Source organism: Amblyraja radiata, chromosome 6 (assembly GCF_010909765.2).
Source record: "Amblyraja radiata isolate CabotCenter1 chromosome 6, sAmbRad1.1.pri, whole genome shotgun sequence".
NCBI lineage: Eukaryota > Metazoa > Chordata > Chondrichthyes > Rajiformes > Rajidae > Amblyraja > Amblyraja radiata.
Window position 1 is genome coordinate 39,342,673 of NC_045961.1, and position 18,948 is coordinate 39,361,620.

Genomic DNA, 18,948 nt, shown 5'->3' on the forward strand with positions numbered 1-18,948 from the left:
AGCTTTCTGATTACATTCTTGTGACAGTATACAAGCATTGTGCTGAACCATAGAACTTCAAAACAGTTCAAATCATTGTCCTGTCTACTGGTTCATGGCATATGTTGCATTTGCCAACATAAATTTATGGCGAAACTTTGAATGAAATGGATGTTCAAATCAATTTGTATTTACCTGTCTAAATATAGACATTATGCTCTTTGAATGATTTTTAATTATATTATACATAAAACTATACCATAATTTATGTGGAAAGGATTCTGTACACTTATGTATTTCACATTATAGTTGTGGTATATAACAGAATGTTTTTTAAACGTTTAGTCATTAAAAGGCAGGGTGAGTATGTAAAACGTTTAACTAAGTAAAAAAGATACTGTGGTTGTGTTAATATAAATGTAACATAAGTACTAAAGTTAATCATTTTCTTTTTTAGAGACTTCAGTACAGACAGAAACAAGTATTATCCAACATAACTGGAAGCCTTCTTTTCTGAGCAATGAGGAATTCACACAACTGATGCTAGAGGTATCTCATGTAAATGTATTTACAGACCAGCAACTAGTTGACTTGGTTCACATGTTTTAACTTAACAATTTATTTATTTAATGATGTTGACCTGAAACATTCTGCGGAATGCTTGGACATGCAGTGTGAATCAAGTTTTAAGGCCAGTACTGATTCCAATTATTTCCTGCTGGTCTGGCCAGACGCAGGATTCAGGCTGGATTCAAATAATAATAATAATTTCCTTCTAGTGAGTGGTGTGATGCAGGTTTGTACTTTAATAACTTAAGTTAGCCATCACTTAAAATGGTTTGGGAGAAACAAAATATATTAAGCATTTAATTTGGGGCAAAAAGCTATCGATTTATAACATATCAATATGCAGCAGTACATAAAATATGTTTATGTTTTAAACTTCACTCAGATATATGTATTTTTGAAAAATTGCTATCTACTAAATGGAATGCTTACAATTTTTAAACTCTAATGGAGATTTGTTGCTGTAATTTCAAAATACGCACACAGTTTGTTGGAAAATATTAGTATCCAGTGTTTTGTTTTCCATACTGCAGGCTTTAGATGGATTCTTCGTAGCTCTAACAACAGATGGAAATATAATTTATGTTTCTGATAGCATCACACCTCTACTTGGGCACTTACCTGTGAGTATAATAAAGTTACAAAGTGAGTATTCTCTGTTGAACACAAATTGCATTTCATATTGGTATGAAAGCTTGCAACTCTAATTCAAAGATAAAATGAACTGGTTTCAAAATTATATATATTTTAAATAATGTCCAATTACAGAGGTATCTGAGAAAGGCCTATGATTGTAGAGTGATGCATTTCAGATGCAGAAATGGATACAACAATGTTAATTTACTAATCTGACCAAATTTTAAAAGTAGGTCAGAAACAAAAATATTGCCGATGCTGGAAATATGAAATAAAACAGAAATTTCCAGAAATATTTGGCAAATCAAGCAACATAATAGGGGAAAAAAATTTAAACCATTGACCTAAAAAGTGAACAGTTTATCTCTCCCTGATGCAACCTAACCTGTTTAATATAATAATAATAATAAACTTTATTACGGACTTGAGGTCCAGACAAGGGGCAACATTACAAAAAAATGCATTGCATATTAAAAAATAAAGTTCATATAAAATCTTAGTATATCACTTATAAAAGCATCATAAATTATATATTTTAAAAAAAACACAATACATGAATTAAAAATCCAGATTAAAAGAATGATCAATGTCCTACAACGAGACAACAATGCCAGTGTCTCCACAGCTGGGATTCGTAGCGTGTAGGGCTAACAAAAAAAAAAAAAGTTCAGTATTTTCTGTTTTTTTATTTAAAAGTAGTTAAATTTATGAAAATTCCCAACTAATTTTCAGAATGTAGATGTATTTCCTATCCTTCACCATGCAATATAAGCATTTTCTGTTGAGGTTTTACAAAATAAATCACTTTCAGAGACAGCGTTGGTCAAAAAAGAGCGCACTCCCTAATCTCACCTGTTGCCACTTGGTCGACTGCTCTCCAAGTCATGGCTTCTCAAAGTTACATCCAAATATTGTTCATGTGTGATGACAGTTTTTGGCTCTGTAAACCTTCCATGCAGAGAGGGTAACATTCAGAATTATTAACCCAAAATCACAATATACATTAAAAAAAAAAAAAGATATGTGCTATTATTCTCATATTTGGTTTATTTTATTTTAACTATTTAGTCCACGCCAACTAACAATCATCCATTCACATTAGTTCTATGCTATCCCACTTTCTCACCCACTCGCTGCATACCAGGGGCAATTTACAGAGGCCAATTAACCTTGAAACCCACAATGTCCTTGGTGTGGAAGGAAACCAGAGCTCCTGGAAGAAACCCATGTGGTCACAGGGATTTCCAAATCTGATTTCCGTGATTTCCAAATCCCTTGTCAAATAAAGAATGCATTAGTCTGACAGTTGCAATTTCCTTTATAGTTTGAATGTTAGCTTTTTGACATATAATGCCATACTGTTATAAAATATCTCAAATTCTGCCCCTCTAGAATTCAAGTACTTTTGGAAAGACAGCACTTTGCAAAGTATTGCGTCCCACATTCAACAAACAAGAACTCAGGCTATCATAACAGTTTTCATGTAATTATATTATTTTATCAACACTGATTGTGCATGTTTTTTTCTTTCTTCTAGTCTGATGTTATCGATCAGAATTTATTAAACTTCCTCCCAGAGCAGGAGCACAGAGAAATATATAAATTGTTGTCTTCTCATACTTTGGCAACAGACACTATTTTGCCAGACTACTTAAACAGTGAGTTTCTTTGCACATAACGTTTATGTAACCCATGTTTTTCACAGAGAGCCCTTTGATGATGACTTGTATTTGTACAGCATTCACTATATTTACCCTTCCTATGTAAGTGGTTGCAGCAGAAAATAATTAACGGTGAAAGAAAAGGGACTGATGTACAGATGGGTATTTTGTGTAATTTGATAACACAAAGCCTAAGTGATTTCTATTTAGAGGGGTGGGTAATTTCAGAAAGCAGCAATGGTATTAATAGATCATCCTTGGTGGTGGAGTTCAAGTAATGGAATGAACAATGTTTGCAAAGTCAGAGAAGTGGAGGATGCAGCATGGAGCATGTTACTGAAAAGTGCCAATGAGGTAGGCTGGGATTAATCATCTTCATCTCAGAAAAGGTTAATTTAGTGAATGCTATTCAAATACAAGTCATCATCAAAGGTGTACAGTGACATGTTAACAGTGTGCAGCAAGAAAATTTCATCTCAGCCAACATTCAATTTACTAATAGCACTGGGGTTGATGCTGCTACCAATGTCTTTCGGATTGAAGAATCAATAAATAGATAACTGAGAATTACAAATACATCAGTAGAAGCTGACCTTGATATTGAAAATAATACAGACATATTACAAAAAACAGTGAACTTTCACAAGGAAACAATTGGACTATCTAAGATACAAAAATAGTACATGACGATCTGATGGCCTGATGTTGGTCTTCCTGATGCCTGGGCAGCAGTAATTTTCCAGTTTCTGCCAAGAGAAAGAGAAAATTTGGGGCCAATGAAAGTCATTCCACCATCCATAAAGAGATTCAAATTGTCCACGAAGAAGTGAACGGATCTGTAACTCGAATGGCAATGAAGCAGGAGTCAATATTTGCGCCTTCTTGCATCATCTTAGATATGCTGGTTTGGCCATCTATGTTCACACCAGATGAAACTCGGAGTGAACCGTTCTCCAGGACAATATCCCTCTCTGCCTGCTCCCGCCCCTTCTCTCCTCCTTTTGATGACTCCTGTTTAAAGGGAACAGACAGGGAGGTGAATAGGGACAAACCAGATTGGTAGCCAAGTGTTTTCTTGAACATTCATTGAATGTTCAGGCGTGGGGATTTTCTGCCTAATATTCTTAAAGGTTTCAATCTTGTTCTAATAGTTACATCTCAATTAATCAGTCAGATTGGAGCAATCAACCTCAATTTAAATTTCAAAATACAACCAAAGGTGTGCTACTTTTCCTGTTATTTATTGAAATGACTGAAAGATATTATTGATCACTGAATTGTAATATATTTTACCATTCCCTTGTTTGGTTTGAACATTTTTCTGGAAGTCAGTACTTAACCCACACTCGTTTCTAAAAGATTTTTCATCGATGATGGCTCTTAGAGGAGCCATTTATGAACGTTGTCTTATGGTCATTTCAAGTTATATTAGGTTCCTAGAATATCCATTAACTTTCCATGGTTCATCTCCTGCTAAGCTCAGCTTTTCTTGCTCATGCAACATCTGTATAGTATTACCCTGAGAACAACTCATGATGTCGCTTGTTGGGTCAGGGAATGGGATTTCTGGGAATGCTCTAAGAGCCAGCAAAGTCCCGATAGCTGAGTGGCATTTTCCTGTATTATAAGGGTATCTAAATATATAGAATATGAAAATTAAGGTCAAATCATGATAAAGAGGTTGTTTAAAAGATCAGCAGAGATGTTCCTGGGTTAAATGTTGCAAAGTTAGCCCTTCCTTTCAACCTAAGATGGCGCCTACCTGCGGCGATATTTTGCCAGCGGCACAACAGAAAATCTTCAAATATAGTATTTCTGAGTTCACCTGTATCAAAGAATCTGCAGAAACCAACGATGTAAATAGAGAGCTGCTAACGCATTTAAAGGCATTAGTGCTACTGCGAACTCCAGAAGATAGCGACTGTAAGGGAATTCCCGTTTGGAGGGGAATCCCCGACCTTGCGGAGGCGCGTAGGTACAATAAGTACTGTACCTGTAAACACCGGGGAGGCCTTCAGCACCAGAGGATCAAACACCCTTGACCACTGCTACACGGCCATCAAAGGCGCCTATCGCTCTATCCCTCGTCCTCGCTTTGGAAAATCCAACCATTCGGCGGTGTTTCTTCTTCCTGCGGGTGGGGGGGCAGAGGAACAACTCCAGGACTGCTTGGAGTCTGTAGACTAGGCAATGTTCAGGGACTCGGCAACGGACCTGAATGAATACGCCACAGTCATTACAGACTTCATAAGGAAATGCGTGGAGGACTGTGTTTCAACAAAAATCTTCCAAGTGTTTCCTAACCAGAAGCCTTAGATGAACCATGAGATCCACATTCTTCTGAAGACCAGATCCCGGGCAGTCAGGTCTGGGGATGCAGCGGTCTATAAGAAGTCCAGAAACGACCTTGGTAGGGCCATCAAAAAGGCCAAAAGGGACCTGCTCTAAGCTGGAGGATGAGTCGGATGTTCGGCAACTGTGGCAGGGCTTGAATGCCATCACCTCCTACAAGGCGAAATCAGGAGGCGGCTCAAACGACAGCGAAGCATCACTCCCTGATGAGCTCAATGCGTTCTACGCACGGTTCGATAGGGAGAATACTGATGTGCCTTCCCGAGACCCTATGCGCCCTGACGGTGTAACAGTCACAGTCACAGAGGCCGACGTCAGAAGATCCTTCAGGAGGGTGAACCCTCGGAAAGCGCCTGGACCTGATGGTATACCCGGTCGTGTTCTCAAGACCTGTGCAGATCAACTGCCGGGAGTTTTTGCAGACATTTTCAACCTCTCACTTCTGAGGGCTGAGGTTCCCACCTGCTTTAAGGGGGCATCAATAATACCGGTGCCCAAGAAAAGTAAGATGACGTGCCTCAATGACTATCGACCAGTGGCACTAATGTCTGTAGTGATGAAGTGCTTTGAGAGGTTGGTTATGGTGCACATCAACTCCTACCTCGTCAATAACCTCGACCAACTACAGTTTGCATACCGCCCCAACAGGTCCACGTTAAATGCAATTTCACTGGCTCTCCACTCCGCACTGGACCACTTGGACAATAAAAACACCTACATCAGGCTGTTGTTTTTAGACTACAGCTCGGCATTTAATAACATCATCCTTTCCAAGCTGGTTACCAAGCTCATGGAACTGGGCCTCTACGCATCCCTCTGCAATTGGATCCTCGACTTCCTCATCCACAGCTCACAGTCTGTTCAAATTAGAGGAACTACTTCATCCTCAGTAACAATTAGTATGGGAGCACCTCAAGGCTGCGTGCTCAGCCCCCTGCTTTACTCACTCTATACCTATGACAGCGTAGCCGGTCATAGTGCAAACTCCATCATCAAGTTCGCCGATGACACCACTGTGGTTGAACGAATCATAGATGGGGACGAGTCAGAGTATAGAAGTGAGATCGACCGACTGACCAAATGGTGCCAGCATAACAACATGGCTCTCAATATCAGTAAGACCAAGGAACTGATTGTGGACTTTAGTAGGGGAAGGATGAGGACCCACAATCCTGTTTATATCAACGGGACGATGGTGGAGAGGGTCAATAACTTCAAATTCCTGGGCGTGCATATATCAGAAGATCTTTCGTGAACCCAGCACACCGATGCAATTGTAAAGAAGGCACATCAGCGACTCTACTTGCTGGGAATATTACGGAGATTCGGCATGTCGAAGAGGATTCACCTAAACTTCTACAGGTGCACGGTAGAGAGCATTCTGACTGGTTGCATCGTGGCCTGGTTCGGCAACTTGAACGTCCACGAACGAAAAGGACTACAAAAAGTTGCGACCACTGCCCAGTCCATCACCGGCTCTGACCTCCCCACCTTTGAAGGGATCTATCGTAGTCATTGCCTCAAAAAGGCAGCCAAAATCATCAAGGACCCACACCATCCTGGCCACACACTTTTCTCACCACTGTCATCAGGAAGAAGGTACAGGAGTCAGAAGACTGTAACATCCAGGTTCAGGAACAGCTTCGTTCCCATAGCCATCAGGCTATTAAACACAACAACGAATAAGCTATGAGCTCTGAACTGCAAAAGACGATATTATTATTTGTTATTTGCACTATATTTGTTATTTATTGAACTTTCTCTTTGATTTCCCGCTTTGACTGACCGGGAGGAGAACAAGGAGTGCAGGGGGGAGATAAGACTTTGCCTTCCATCACAGTGAGGAGGAGATTCACTGTGATGGATGTTCGTGTAAATTGTGTTGTGTCTTGGTTCTTCTTCTTGTTTGTATGACTGCAGAAACCAAATTTCGTTTGAACCTCTGGGTTCAAATGATAACAAATAAATTGTATTGTATTGTATTGTATTGTATATACAATGTTTACATATTCACATATTCTGTTGTGCTGCAGGAAGTAAGAATTTCATTATCCCATCCGGGACATATGACAATAAAACGCTCTTGACCTGACTGAGGGGGGATTAGAAACCAAAGGTAACTTAAAACATTGACCCATTTCAGTGAGATGAAAATAGAACCCAGGCCTCAGCTATTCCAGGCAGAATGGCAGAGATAGCTTCAGGCATGACCCTAAGGCCATTACTTAAAGAAGGTGATGTCGCACCTGGCTGGAGCTGAGAGTATGTGATACATTGGGTGGATACCTTGTGAAAGCAAATCATATTGGAAATCGCCATTCCAGCCCAGGTTCTCCCTCCGCCAGAAATGATTGGCTCACACCGTCATCAGGCTATTAAACAATAATTTGGGACCTAGAAAATGCATTTGTGTAATTTGGATTTGATTATAATTTTTCTTTACTTTAAAGCTGAGAACTACTTTGAGTTTTCTTGTCATCTTCTACGAGGGACATTAGACCCAAAGGAACCTCCAACCTATGAATATTTAAGATTTGTGGGAAACTTTCAGTCGTATGACAACGGTAAGTGTTGGGAGTTGCTCACAATTGCTATGGATCAGATTATAATTTCATCCAAAAAAAGCACAGAAATTGTACACAAAAAAACATAGACATTGTGCACAAAAACGGAGGTGGTTTAATCATTAGCACTAAAAATAAAATTAATTAGCAATAATTAACCCATTAAACTAAATAATTTAGATTTGTGATTCTGCTCTAGGAAGTTTTGTAATGAACAAAATCAAAATTTCCTTGACATGTCTTACTGTGAGCTAAGGCTGAATGTAGGCACTAATAACGTGTACAGGACATAGATAATTAAAGCATGCAGAAAAGCATTTACTTTATTTTCTTTCAACAAATATTGGATGTTGGAAAATCAAAATATTTGACATTATTTATTTTTTTTATTTTTTTTTTTATTTATTAGAAGTAGACATATTATAAAATGTAGTTACATATTATAGTAAAAAAAACTTTTCATATACATCAGTCATATACATTATTAAAATTTTCCATTATCAATTACTTCTGCTTCTAGTGTTTTTATTTTTTATAGAAAGAGAGAAAAAGAGAGGGTAGAAAGTTACAAATAAAAAAGAAAGCAAAAAAAACACAACAGAAAAACAAGGGAGGTGGAATGGGTTACCTGTAATACATCAATGGAGATAGGTTCGTAGGTTATAAAGTATAGCTTTTCATCTATTCCTGAGTTCAAGTTTCAGCTGGGTCCTCGTGCTGTGCCAATCTATCCCTTCAGATAGTTAATGAATGGAGCCCAAATTTTATGGAAAAGATCTTGTTTGTCCATTAAGACAAGTCTAATTCTTTCTAAGTATAGGGTCTCCGACATTTCCGTAATCCACATTTTAATTGTGGGGGTTGTAGGGCCTTTCCAAAATTTTAATATTAATTTTTTTCCGGTTATTATACTGTAATTGAGGAAGTTTCTTTGGTTTGTTGTGAGTGTTAAGCTTTGTTCTGATATTCCAAGTATTATTAATTTTGTGTCTGGGTCCAGTTTTGTATTAATAACTTCTGAAGTTATTTCAAAAATATCAGTCCAGAAATGTTTAAGTTTTATACAGTTTGCAAACGTATGTGTTAAATTAGCCTCTAAATGTAGACATTTATCACAAATAGGAGAGATTTGTGGGAAGATTCTATTTAGTTTTATTTTAGAGGAGTGTAGTCTATGTAAGACCTTGAATTGTATTAAAGTATGTCTGGCATTTAATGAACATTGATGTATTTGTTGTAAACTTTCGTCCCACATATCTTTCGTGATAGGATGACCTATTTCATTTTCCCATTTGTATCTATATGGTTCGGTCGGTGGTACCTCGTTATTTAGTAGGGTGTTATAAATATAAGCTATTAGTTTTTCAGTATTAGGATGCTTGTTCAGACATTCATCAAGAATTTCTGATTCCCTATTCCTGTAAACTTGTGTATTAGATTTAACATAATCTCTAATTTGTAGATATCTGAAGAAATTATTTGAGTGCAGTCCATAATTCTGTTGTAACTCTTGAAATGAAAGAAAAGTACCTTTCCCATAAAGATGTCCTATATTTTTGATTCCATAATTTTTCCATTGTGTGAAACCTTTGTCCATAAAGGATGATTTGAATAAAGGATTATTTACAATGGGAAGGCATATTTGACATTATGTGTATAATAAGACCAGTTCTTATGAATGTAAACTGTGTAATAGTGATATGAAGATAGGAATTTGAAAACAAAATGTGCATCACAAATAGATGGATTTCATTGGAATGAGCAGAAAATCTAGCTGAATACAAATGCATATCACCATATATTTCATATATTTCACCATATATTGTCTGAAGAAAGGATTCGGACCGAAACGTTGCCTATTTCCTTCGCTCCATAGATGCTGCTGCACCCGCTGAGTTTCTCCAGCTTTTTTGTGTACCATATATTTCAAGCTGCAGTGAAAGCAACCATCAAAAATATTTAATCAACCATGTACCATTTTCAAAACAAATACTTTAGATTCCATTTGATACAAAATAAATATAACCAGGTACGAGAGAGAAATATAAAATAAAACTTTTGAAATATTCAATTTTTGTGGAAAGATTTGTATTTTCTTTCTTTCTTTTTTCTGTATCTGTTTTTCTAGAATGTTCACAAGATAATGATCAGAAGACATTTTTGATCCTTTATTTTCAGCCTCCAAAGCCTAGAGAATGTCAAAGCCTTTTGCCCTAGGCTCTAGCAGAAACCAGATTAGATATCCTTTTCTGCAGAAGAATTTGCAAACGTTTCTTTCCTAATAAATAATCTTCTCTGTCTAATAAACTGCATTCAGGATTATAGGTTAACAATTAATCCAATGTTTCTACCAAGCTTAAAACTATTGTAACTAAAGATATTGGAATGCCATAAAAATCTATCCAATCAATATTCCTTAGAGATGCAAATATTTTGATGCACATTATTATCTACTGCATCATAGTAACGTCGCTGAATCGATCAAGTTGAGAAATGGTTCACATAATTATGATATAATCCATAGGTGGAAATGTTCACTTTTCTATTTTTCATTTTAGTGCCCAGCTCCTCTTGTAAGGGTTTTGATGGTGGTGTACAAAGAACATTTCAACCAACGCCTGCTATACAAATGTGTTTTGTAGCAACTGTTCGTTTAGCAACACCTCAGTTCATAAAGGTGAGTCCATCTAGGGAATGAAATTGGACAGCACCAGTCTGCCAAGGATTATTCTCTGAACTGGAACGGATGTGTTTGAAGGATCAGGGAAGAACCAGAACCATGTGTATGTGTCTGAATATAGATGTGAGAGTGATATATAGTGTAGGGTAGGATGCTTTTGGCATTTTGGATTTCATGGAGAATTATCAGTGATTTAAGTAATAGAATAATAAAGTCTGAACATGACAAAAGCATCAGTAATAAATTGTTAGTTTAAAAGTGAATTGAACCACATGGAACCATTCTCATGTGAAGAAGGGTTTTTACCCGAAACATTGCCTATTTCCTTCGCTCCATAGATGCTGCCTCACCTACAGAGTTTCTCCAGCATTTTTGTCTACCTTCGATTTTCCAGCATCTGCAGTTCCTTCTTAAACCTCATGTGCTATATTATTTCTGCAAGGCATTTAAGTAGTCAGTTTCTCCTCTGAATGTCTTGAAGAACATCTGTTGAGCATTGTTTTTCTTATGTCTAAGTAGTGTCACAAAACAGATGCAATGCAGTAATACTCGTCTTTATATATCATTGTATCATTTGTAGATTATTTTGAAAATTGGAAAGGACATGAAAATGTGCAACTTTTAACGGTATTTACTATACTTTATTCGTAAAACAGGAGATGTGCATTATTGAAGAACCTTCAGAAGAATTTTCTTCTCGGCATAGCTTAGAGTGGAAATTTTTATTTCTAGACCACAGGTTAGTAAGAATTATTTTATATTTATGATGACTGAGGTGGGATTAATCTATTTTATTACAGCCCAAAAAATAGACCTGGAAACAATTTGTTTTGTATTCCTGGAAGGAAAAGTAACATTATTAATCCTTGTGAAGGAAATTTTAATTATTTTGCATGTTTACATATCACTGAATACCAAAGTGAAATATGATTTACAATGTTGTTACAGAATGATTAATGTTAAAAGGCTTGCAGGCACAAAGAGACTGGGGCTATTGATCACAAGTCTTTGAATGCAGGATGTTAATGTTGTCCTTGGCTTTTAAAGGAAAGGCGTAGAGTGCATTATTAAGGAAAGTATGCTGAATCTTCATTAATTTATGGTTAGGCTTCGGCTGGTGTATTGTGCCCATTTTTTGTTTCTTCACTTTAGGAAGAATGTTAAGGCCAGAGGACGAGTGCATAGGAATTCTCGAAAATTGTACCAGAAATGATGGACTAGGAAAGTTAGGACTATTAATTTGTGTTGTAAAGGAAATTTAGAAAGGAGCTCAAAATTATGAAGAAATTTGATAAGACTAAGTTGGGAGAAACTGGTCAAAAAATTGTCCTCCTCTGGGTGAAATTTTTTTTACACATTCTTTTCCATTCAGGTTGACTTCTCATTTTGAAACACTGACATGTATCTTGTCTCTCAAGTCCAATAAAAATGTCGTCATTTTCAATGTGGTAACCTCATTCTTGAAAATATACGGCTAGAAAAATTCAGAAGATAGGGCAGCATCTTTTGGAGAGAAAAAATAAATTAAGTAGTAAACAACTTACAATTAAAAAATGAATATAGTGTGGCTGGAAATCTAGACCATTGAATAGATATTATATGCTTCATCCACCAGCATTTCATAAAATGTTTATGGACATTTAAAAGCCATTATTATGTGATCAATAAAATATATTGTAGGTAATTCCAGCTAATTCCTGTGTGAATGTAATATATAAAAATGGATAATTTCTGTTTAATTATAGTTTGTTTTTACAAAAAAAGCATTTTGAGTAGCTAAAGGCCTAATTGTTCTCTGCTGCATAAAAAAATTTCACAAACAAATTATTAAACTTTTAAAATATATTGGATAGTCACTTATATGCAATCCTCATACAAATCCAAATGGTGTTCTGATATAATGGAATGTGTAACAATTCCTGGTCCTATTTGTCTCATGACCAGATGTATTATGTTGAAATCTGGTTTACGTAATACAGTTAGTCTGCTTCATTGCTCGGGACTTGAGCATTCTGCCTGGATTTGCTGGCAATGCTATTTATGTCTTGTAACCAAATTATCTTTATGACCACAGGGCTGCACACATCATAGGTTATTTGCCATTTGAAGTCCTGGGTACTTCAGGTTACGATTACTACCATGCAGATGACCTGGAACAGTTAGCAAGGTGCCATCAACAACGTATGTATCATACTGAAAAAGTCAAAATAATGTTGTTATTAGACTTGATATTTAGAGCAGCAAAATACTGTCATGGTTTCAAATCTAAAAAAAGGGGAAAAGGCAAAAGAAAAAAATGCTTTACACATACATTCGAGTAAAATTCAAATGAGAGTCTGAAACTTCCATGTAAGAGTCCATCCGGTATTCTAAATAGCGGATAATCGTGTTTGTCTTGGTTTTAGCCTATCAATACAGTTTATATACCTGTACTGATAATATGTTTGCTCTCAGAAGTCTCTCTATAAGGAGTAATTGGTCAGAAACCCACTTCTGCAGTGCAGCATTGATGAAATTTCCCATTAATTTTTGTTTTCAAACATGTTTGAGTAATTTTTCTCATTCTGTGTGGAATTCCACATTCCACAATGACTTTGCCTCAGGAAGAGTTAGTTGTAGCCATTCATCTAGACATAACTAAAGCTCTGATCTTGTGCTCTTCCGGTATGCACGTTTTTTCTATTTGCGCAAAAATGGTATGCGATAGCGCTACGATTTTTCGCCAGCTTACTCACTGTTCTCCAGTGCTGCGAGTGCAACATGTTTCGTTTCGATCAGTGGTATATTGTAAAAGTTAGGCGAGATTTAAAAACTGCGCGTGCACAGATCGATCTCCTCTCCTGCCTGTCAGCGCCATGTGGATTAGTCTATTCTCCTGTCACTCCCCGGGATGGTCTGCCCCTTCCTGCGCAATCACGTCTTTACTAGAGCTGAAGGAGGCCGGCAGAGGTCTCCAACTGGACACAATTTTCGGAGGGACCGGAAGCAGCGCGGCGATATCGCCAAACGGAAAGCAGTGAATCTGATCCCGGCGGTGGAGAGCGTCCAGCGCCCGCTGTGAGTTCCAAACGCACCACAATCATAATGCCCCGCAGCTCCAGCCCTTTCCCGTCTGGTCCCCCTTGCTGGCTCCTGTCCCCTCCCCTGTAATACACCCCTCTCCCCCATGGCTCTTTCCCCGTCTTTTCTCCGAGCTCTCTCCCCCCCACACCCCCCTTCCACCCCCATGCCGGCGCGGTCGTAGCTGCTGTTGCTTCCGGGCCGATCCGAGGCCTGACTCTGAGGGCGCCGAAGGCTGATGGTCCTCCAGGGCACACAAGACGGGAGAAGAGTGGCAACCTCGAGATCCTGGGGAGGGAGAGTGGGGAGGAGAGGGGAATAGAGGGAGAGGAGGGGTAGTAGATGAGTGGGGGAGGGAGAGGAGGGCAATGGGGGAAGGTGAGGCTGGATAGTGGGGGTCGGGGAAGTGAGGAGTGGGGGATAGAGGGATAGGAGGGGGTAGGGAGGGAAGAGGAGTTATGGTGGGAGGGAGGGAGTGACTGAGGGTAGGGGAAAGGAGAAGGAGGGAGGCGAGGGGAGGGGAGGAGGAGAGGGGAAAGAAAAGGGAGGGTGAAGAGGGGGAGAGAGTGCTAGGACGAGGGGAAACAAGCTGCATCTGTGCAGTTGGGGGCTATGGGTGAGTGGTGGAATATTACGTTGGGGGACCAAGACTCCTTTGTGACAGGGACCCAACGGGTCCCACTTAGTTTAATCCTTATTAAACCAGAGGTGGAACGTACACCCAGGAGTTAATCAACCCTAAATTTACCACTCAAAAAAATAACAATGAATTATGAACAACAGTAGATGATTCATTATTTTCTTCATTTATTATTTCAAAAGTAATAAGAGAAGCTCTTCAACTGAATGCAATACTATAGCACTAATTAAGTCAATTAATTTAATATTGATGTAAAATCTGATCTGTTAAAGGGAAAGGGAAAGGGAAATCAAATATGTCTGCCATCTCCAAAAGCAAAATATTGACGAATGTGGAAAACTGAAATAAAAATAGAATATGTTGGAAATGACCAGCGGGCCAAGCTAGATCTGTGGGGGGAGAATCCATTAATGTAGCAGGTCAGTGATTGTTCATCAGGTTAATTCCCGCCATACTGGGTAACGAGGTTAATTCCCGTGATGGCAGGGCTGACATATGTTGATAGATTGGAGCGGCTGGCCTTGTATACTCTGGAATTTAGAAGGATGAGAGGGATCTTATTGAATCATATAAGATTATTAAGGCTTTGCACAGGCTAGAGGCAGGAAACATGTTCCCGATGTTGGGGGAGTCCAGAACCAGGAACCATAGTTTAAGAATAAGTGGTAAGCCATTTAAAATGGAGATGAGGAAAAACTTTTTCACACAGAGAATTGTGAGTCTGTGGAATTCTCTGCCTCTGTGGAGGCTGGTTCTCTGGATGCTTTCAAGAGGGAGTTAGATAGAGCTCTTTGGGATAGCGGAGTCAAGGGATATGGAGAGAAGGCAGGAACGGGGTACTGATTGTGGATGATCAGCCATGATCACATTGAAGGGCGGTGCTGGCTCGAAGGGCCGAATGGCCTACTCCTGCACCTATTGTCTATTGACTAGGAAAAGTAGAAAGTAAACACATTTGAAATTGAAATAAAAGGGAGAAAGGACAGAGAGATTAGATAGGAAAGTTGGAGCTGAAGGAACTGAATAAAACAAGTGGAAGTGATGTCAGCTGAACGAGGGTGAGAAAGATGTAAACAGGATGTGAAAATAGGATTTGACAGATGAAATCTGAAGTGCTAAAAAATGAATGAAAAAAGGATGAATGCTGGAAATATGAGAGACAAGACTTTTATGTGAAATTGTTCAATTTAGTGTCATCCCAAGGGTTCTAGTGTATCACCAGAAGAGCTCATGTTCATGTGATAGTAGAACTAGGCCATTTGGCCCATCAAATCTACTCCGCCATTCAATCATGGCTGATCTATCTTTCCCTCTTAACCCCATTTCCCTACCTTCTCCCCATAACCCCTGACACCCATACCAATCAAGAATCTATCAATCTCTGCTTTAAAAATATCCATTGACTTGGCCTCCACAGCCTCATATTCCACAAATTCACCACCCTCTGACTAAATAAATCCCTCCTCATCTCCTTTGTGTCTCCATACACATTGAGCTTTGTGGCTCCATACACTTCCAATGAATTAAAAGTCATAGGGAAATTAAAATTACAGTGAAGGCCAATTGGAAGTTGAAATTAAAGTTCCAGACTAAACCGAGATTTTCTGCAAAAGTGGTTATCAATTCAACAATTTCAGATATCAGTCTTGTATCTCACATTTCCAGCAGTCAGTTTATTTCGGGCACTTCAGATTTAAATCATCCTGTATATCCTTCCTCAAAACATACTTTTTCCATCTTCTATCAGCTGAAATCACCATCACTTACACCACACCATTCCTCCTGATCTTGTCGATCAAACCTTCCCTTTCATTCACTGCCATACCTGCCATACCTGCAACTTGTTCTATTTCTGATGTTTTCCCATCGTGATTAAAGACCATCAGCCTGAAACATTAACCCTGTTTCTTTCTCCACTGATGCTGTCTGACCATCTGAGTAGTTCCAGTTATTTTTTTGTCTCTTTGATCTCTATTGAAATAAAATGTATATCATAATTGCAAACTGTTAATGTACATTTCTTTCACTTAGTAAATGCCCGAATCTTGCACTGCTGAACCATTCCAATAATATCACCCATTGCCTTCATTGAAAGGTGCAATTTAACAGTCATCTGAGAGCTATTGCTGAGTTATCCATAATTACTAGACCCTAGATAATGTGCAATACCAGCTGGTAATGTAGAGGATTTCCGCAGCATCTTGTTTTGTAGATTGCACAACTTTGCAATAGTTTCCAGCCATACCGGAGTTGAATTTGCTATTTTTTTTATGTGACATTGTCCTAGATGACTTCCTTTGGTGATACATCCTTTAATCCAGAGGCTGAACAAATACATAATAACCTGGTGAATATGACTTAAACTCCCATTAGAACAGTTTCAAACGTGGATCCTGATTGTAAAAACATTTAATTAAAAATAATGTAAGTTTTAAAAATAGTTGTGCAATTATAAAACTCTTACAAAAACATATCCAGCACAAAAGTTGTAACAATAGAAACATTTTAGTGAAGGAGATTTAAATTGGTAGGTTTATGTACATAATGGAAAATTATAGTTTTATGTAAAATAGAACAGTTTTTCTACAATATCTTTTACTTTTCTAAATAAAAAATGCAAGAAAGTACTCTTACTAGACTTACATGGCCTTTGAAATACAGTGTAAAGATACATCTGTTTCAAGGAATGTTGATTTGTCTGAATAATAATATTATTTATTTTAAAACTTGAGGAAAATGCTTTTTGTTCTCTGCAGTGATGCAGTATGGTAAAGGAAAATCTTGCTGCTATCGATTCCTAACGAAAGGACAACAGTGGATTTGGCTCCAAACTCACTACTACATCACATATCATCAGTGGAACTCCAAACCAGAGTTCATTGTATGCAAACACACACTTGTGAGGTACGATATAGTATGGATTGGAATGTGTAATAACTGTATGATGTGTTAGCAAAATCATAAAATAGACAAATTTTGTTAAATAGATCTAGCCACTAACATCACAAGCAATTCTTATACAATGTTTAAGAATTTCCCAGAAATACTACAAAATAACCTCACATTCTATTATTAAAACGAAGAGACTAGCAGAAAACCATATCTTTGTTGCTTCAATATTATTCATTATTAATTACTTCCCTATTAAAATGTGGTCCAAATAACCAAAATCTATATTTCCGGTTGAAATTGCAACATTGTTTAAGATTGAAGTGTACAAAATCATGATAGGAATAGATCGGATAAATGCAAAGTAGGGAAATCTAGAACCAGAGGACATAGGTTCAAGGTGAGGGGGGTGGGGAGGGATTAATAGGTATCTGAGGGGTAGTTTTTTTACACAAAGGGCGGTTGGAATATGGAACGAGCTGCTGGAGGAGGTAGTTGAGGCAGGTACTATCACAACATTTAAGAGACATTTAGACAGGTACATGGATAGGATAGGTTTGGAGGCATTTGGGCCAAACGCAGGCAGGTGGGACTAATGTAGATGGGCATGATAGTCGCCATGGGCAAGTTGGGCCGAATGTTTCCACACTGTATGACTCTATGACTCTACAAGCTTGGATGATAACAACAATAAAGAAGCTTGACACCATCCAGGACCGCAGAAGCCATTCGAACAACACCCACTACTTCAAACATTCATTACATTTAACCTTGATGCATCGTGGCAGTACTGTAATCTACAAAATTACTGCAGCAATTCACCAACTCTTCTTTGAAATTCTTTCCTCAGCACTAAGCCTCTGTCACCCAAAAGGACAACAATGGTAGACACGTGGGAAAATGGCATTTGCACGTTCCAATCTAAGTCGCACAAATCCTGTCTTCAACACATATTGATGTTCATTTGTCATCCCAGGGTCTGAATGCTGTAACTTTCCTCCCAATAGTATCACGGCAGCACATTCTCCACAGCTGTTCAGGAAAGTACCATACCACTAATTTCTCCATAACAAGAAAAGATGGAGCATAAATGCTGACTCTGCCAGCAACACCCACTTCACATAAATGAATAAAACATTGTCCAAATTGAATTATTAGTTTAAATGAAAGATAAACCTGAAATAAAAAACCATGGCTTCTGAAAGGAAAAAAACAATATGCTTTGTATACAATTACAAAATACTCTACAAGATAAATTTATAGTTCAATACATTGTTTTATTTTTCTGTTACCATTTTATTCACCTTAAAATGCAACAGTTATGCTGAGGTTCGAGCACAGCGCCGACAAGATATCAGTATTTACGATACCTCTGCCGAGGTTGATGCATCTGCAACACTAAAGGTAATAACAATGCTGACACAATTCACAATTCTACCAATCTGCTTTTAATATTTGCTATTCTGAAAAAATCCTTCTGCATAAATGCGTGAAGTGTAGTGGTCGGACATTTAATTTTATTTATCAATCAATTGCAAAAAGCTCCCACACCCACAATGTCTAACTAAGAAAACAAGCACATGTGGAATGCTGTCGCCAGCAACTTTCCTCCAAATTGCACAACTTCCTGATTTGGAATGATATGATCATGTTTTCAATGCCAGCAAGTCAGAACTCCATACCATGATGAACAGTACCACATGTACTATGGCAGTTTGTGAAGGCTGTTCACTACCACTATCTGTTCAATGGCAATGTAGCAATGAGCGCCTCACCAGCAAGATCAGCATTGCACGTATTAATGGACGAAAGCTTCTGCATTGCATTTGTCATCACCATCCAAGAACGCAAGAAATTGTTGAGTTGTGGATGTAGCCCAGACCATCATACAAACCAGTCTCTCATCCATCGACTCCATCT

General features: G+C 38.1%; 1 protein-coding gene across 1 annotated transcript in view; it reads left to right on the plus strand.

Annotated features, from left to right (window-relative positions):
• npas2 (neuronal PAS domain protein 2) overlaps nt 1-18,948 on the plus strand; it is a 70,285-nt gene that overhangs the window by 34,376 nt on the left and 16,961 nt on the right. Inside the window, exons 4-12 of the mRNA XM_033022572.1 lie at nt 437-528; nt 1,080-1,169; nt 2,720-2,840; nt 7,646-7,759; nt 10,318-10,436; nt 11,096-11,178; nt 12,514-12,620; nt 16,896-17,043; nt 18,348-18,432. Coding sequence (XP_032878463.1) covers nt 437-528; nt 1,080-1,169; nt 2,720-2,840; nt 7,646-7,759; nt 10,318-10,436; nt 11,096-11,178; nt 12,514-12,620; nt 16,896-17,043; nt 18,348-18,432 — 959 coding nt within the window. The remainder of the gene's footprint in view (nt 1-436; nt 529-1,079; nt 1,170-2,719; nt 2,841-7,645; nt 7,760-10,317; nt 10,437-11,095; nt 11,179-12,513; nt 12,621-16,895; nt 17,044-18,347; nt 18,433-18,948) is intronic.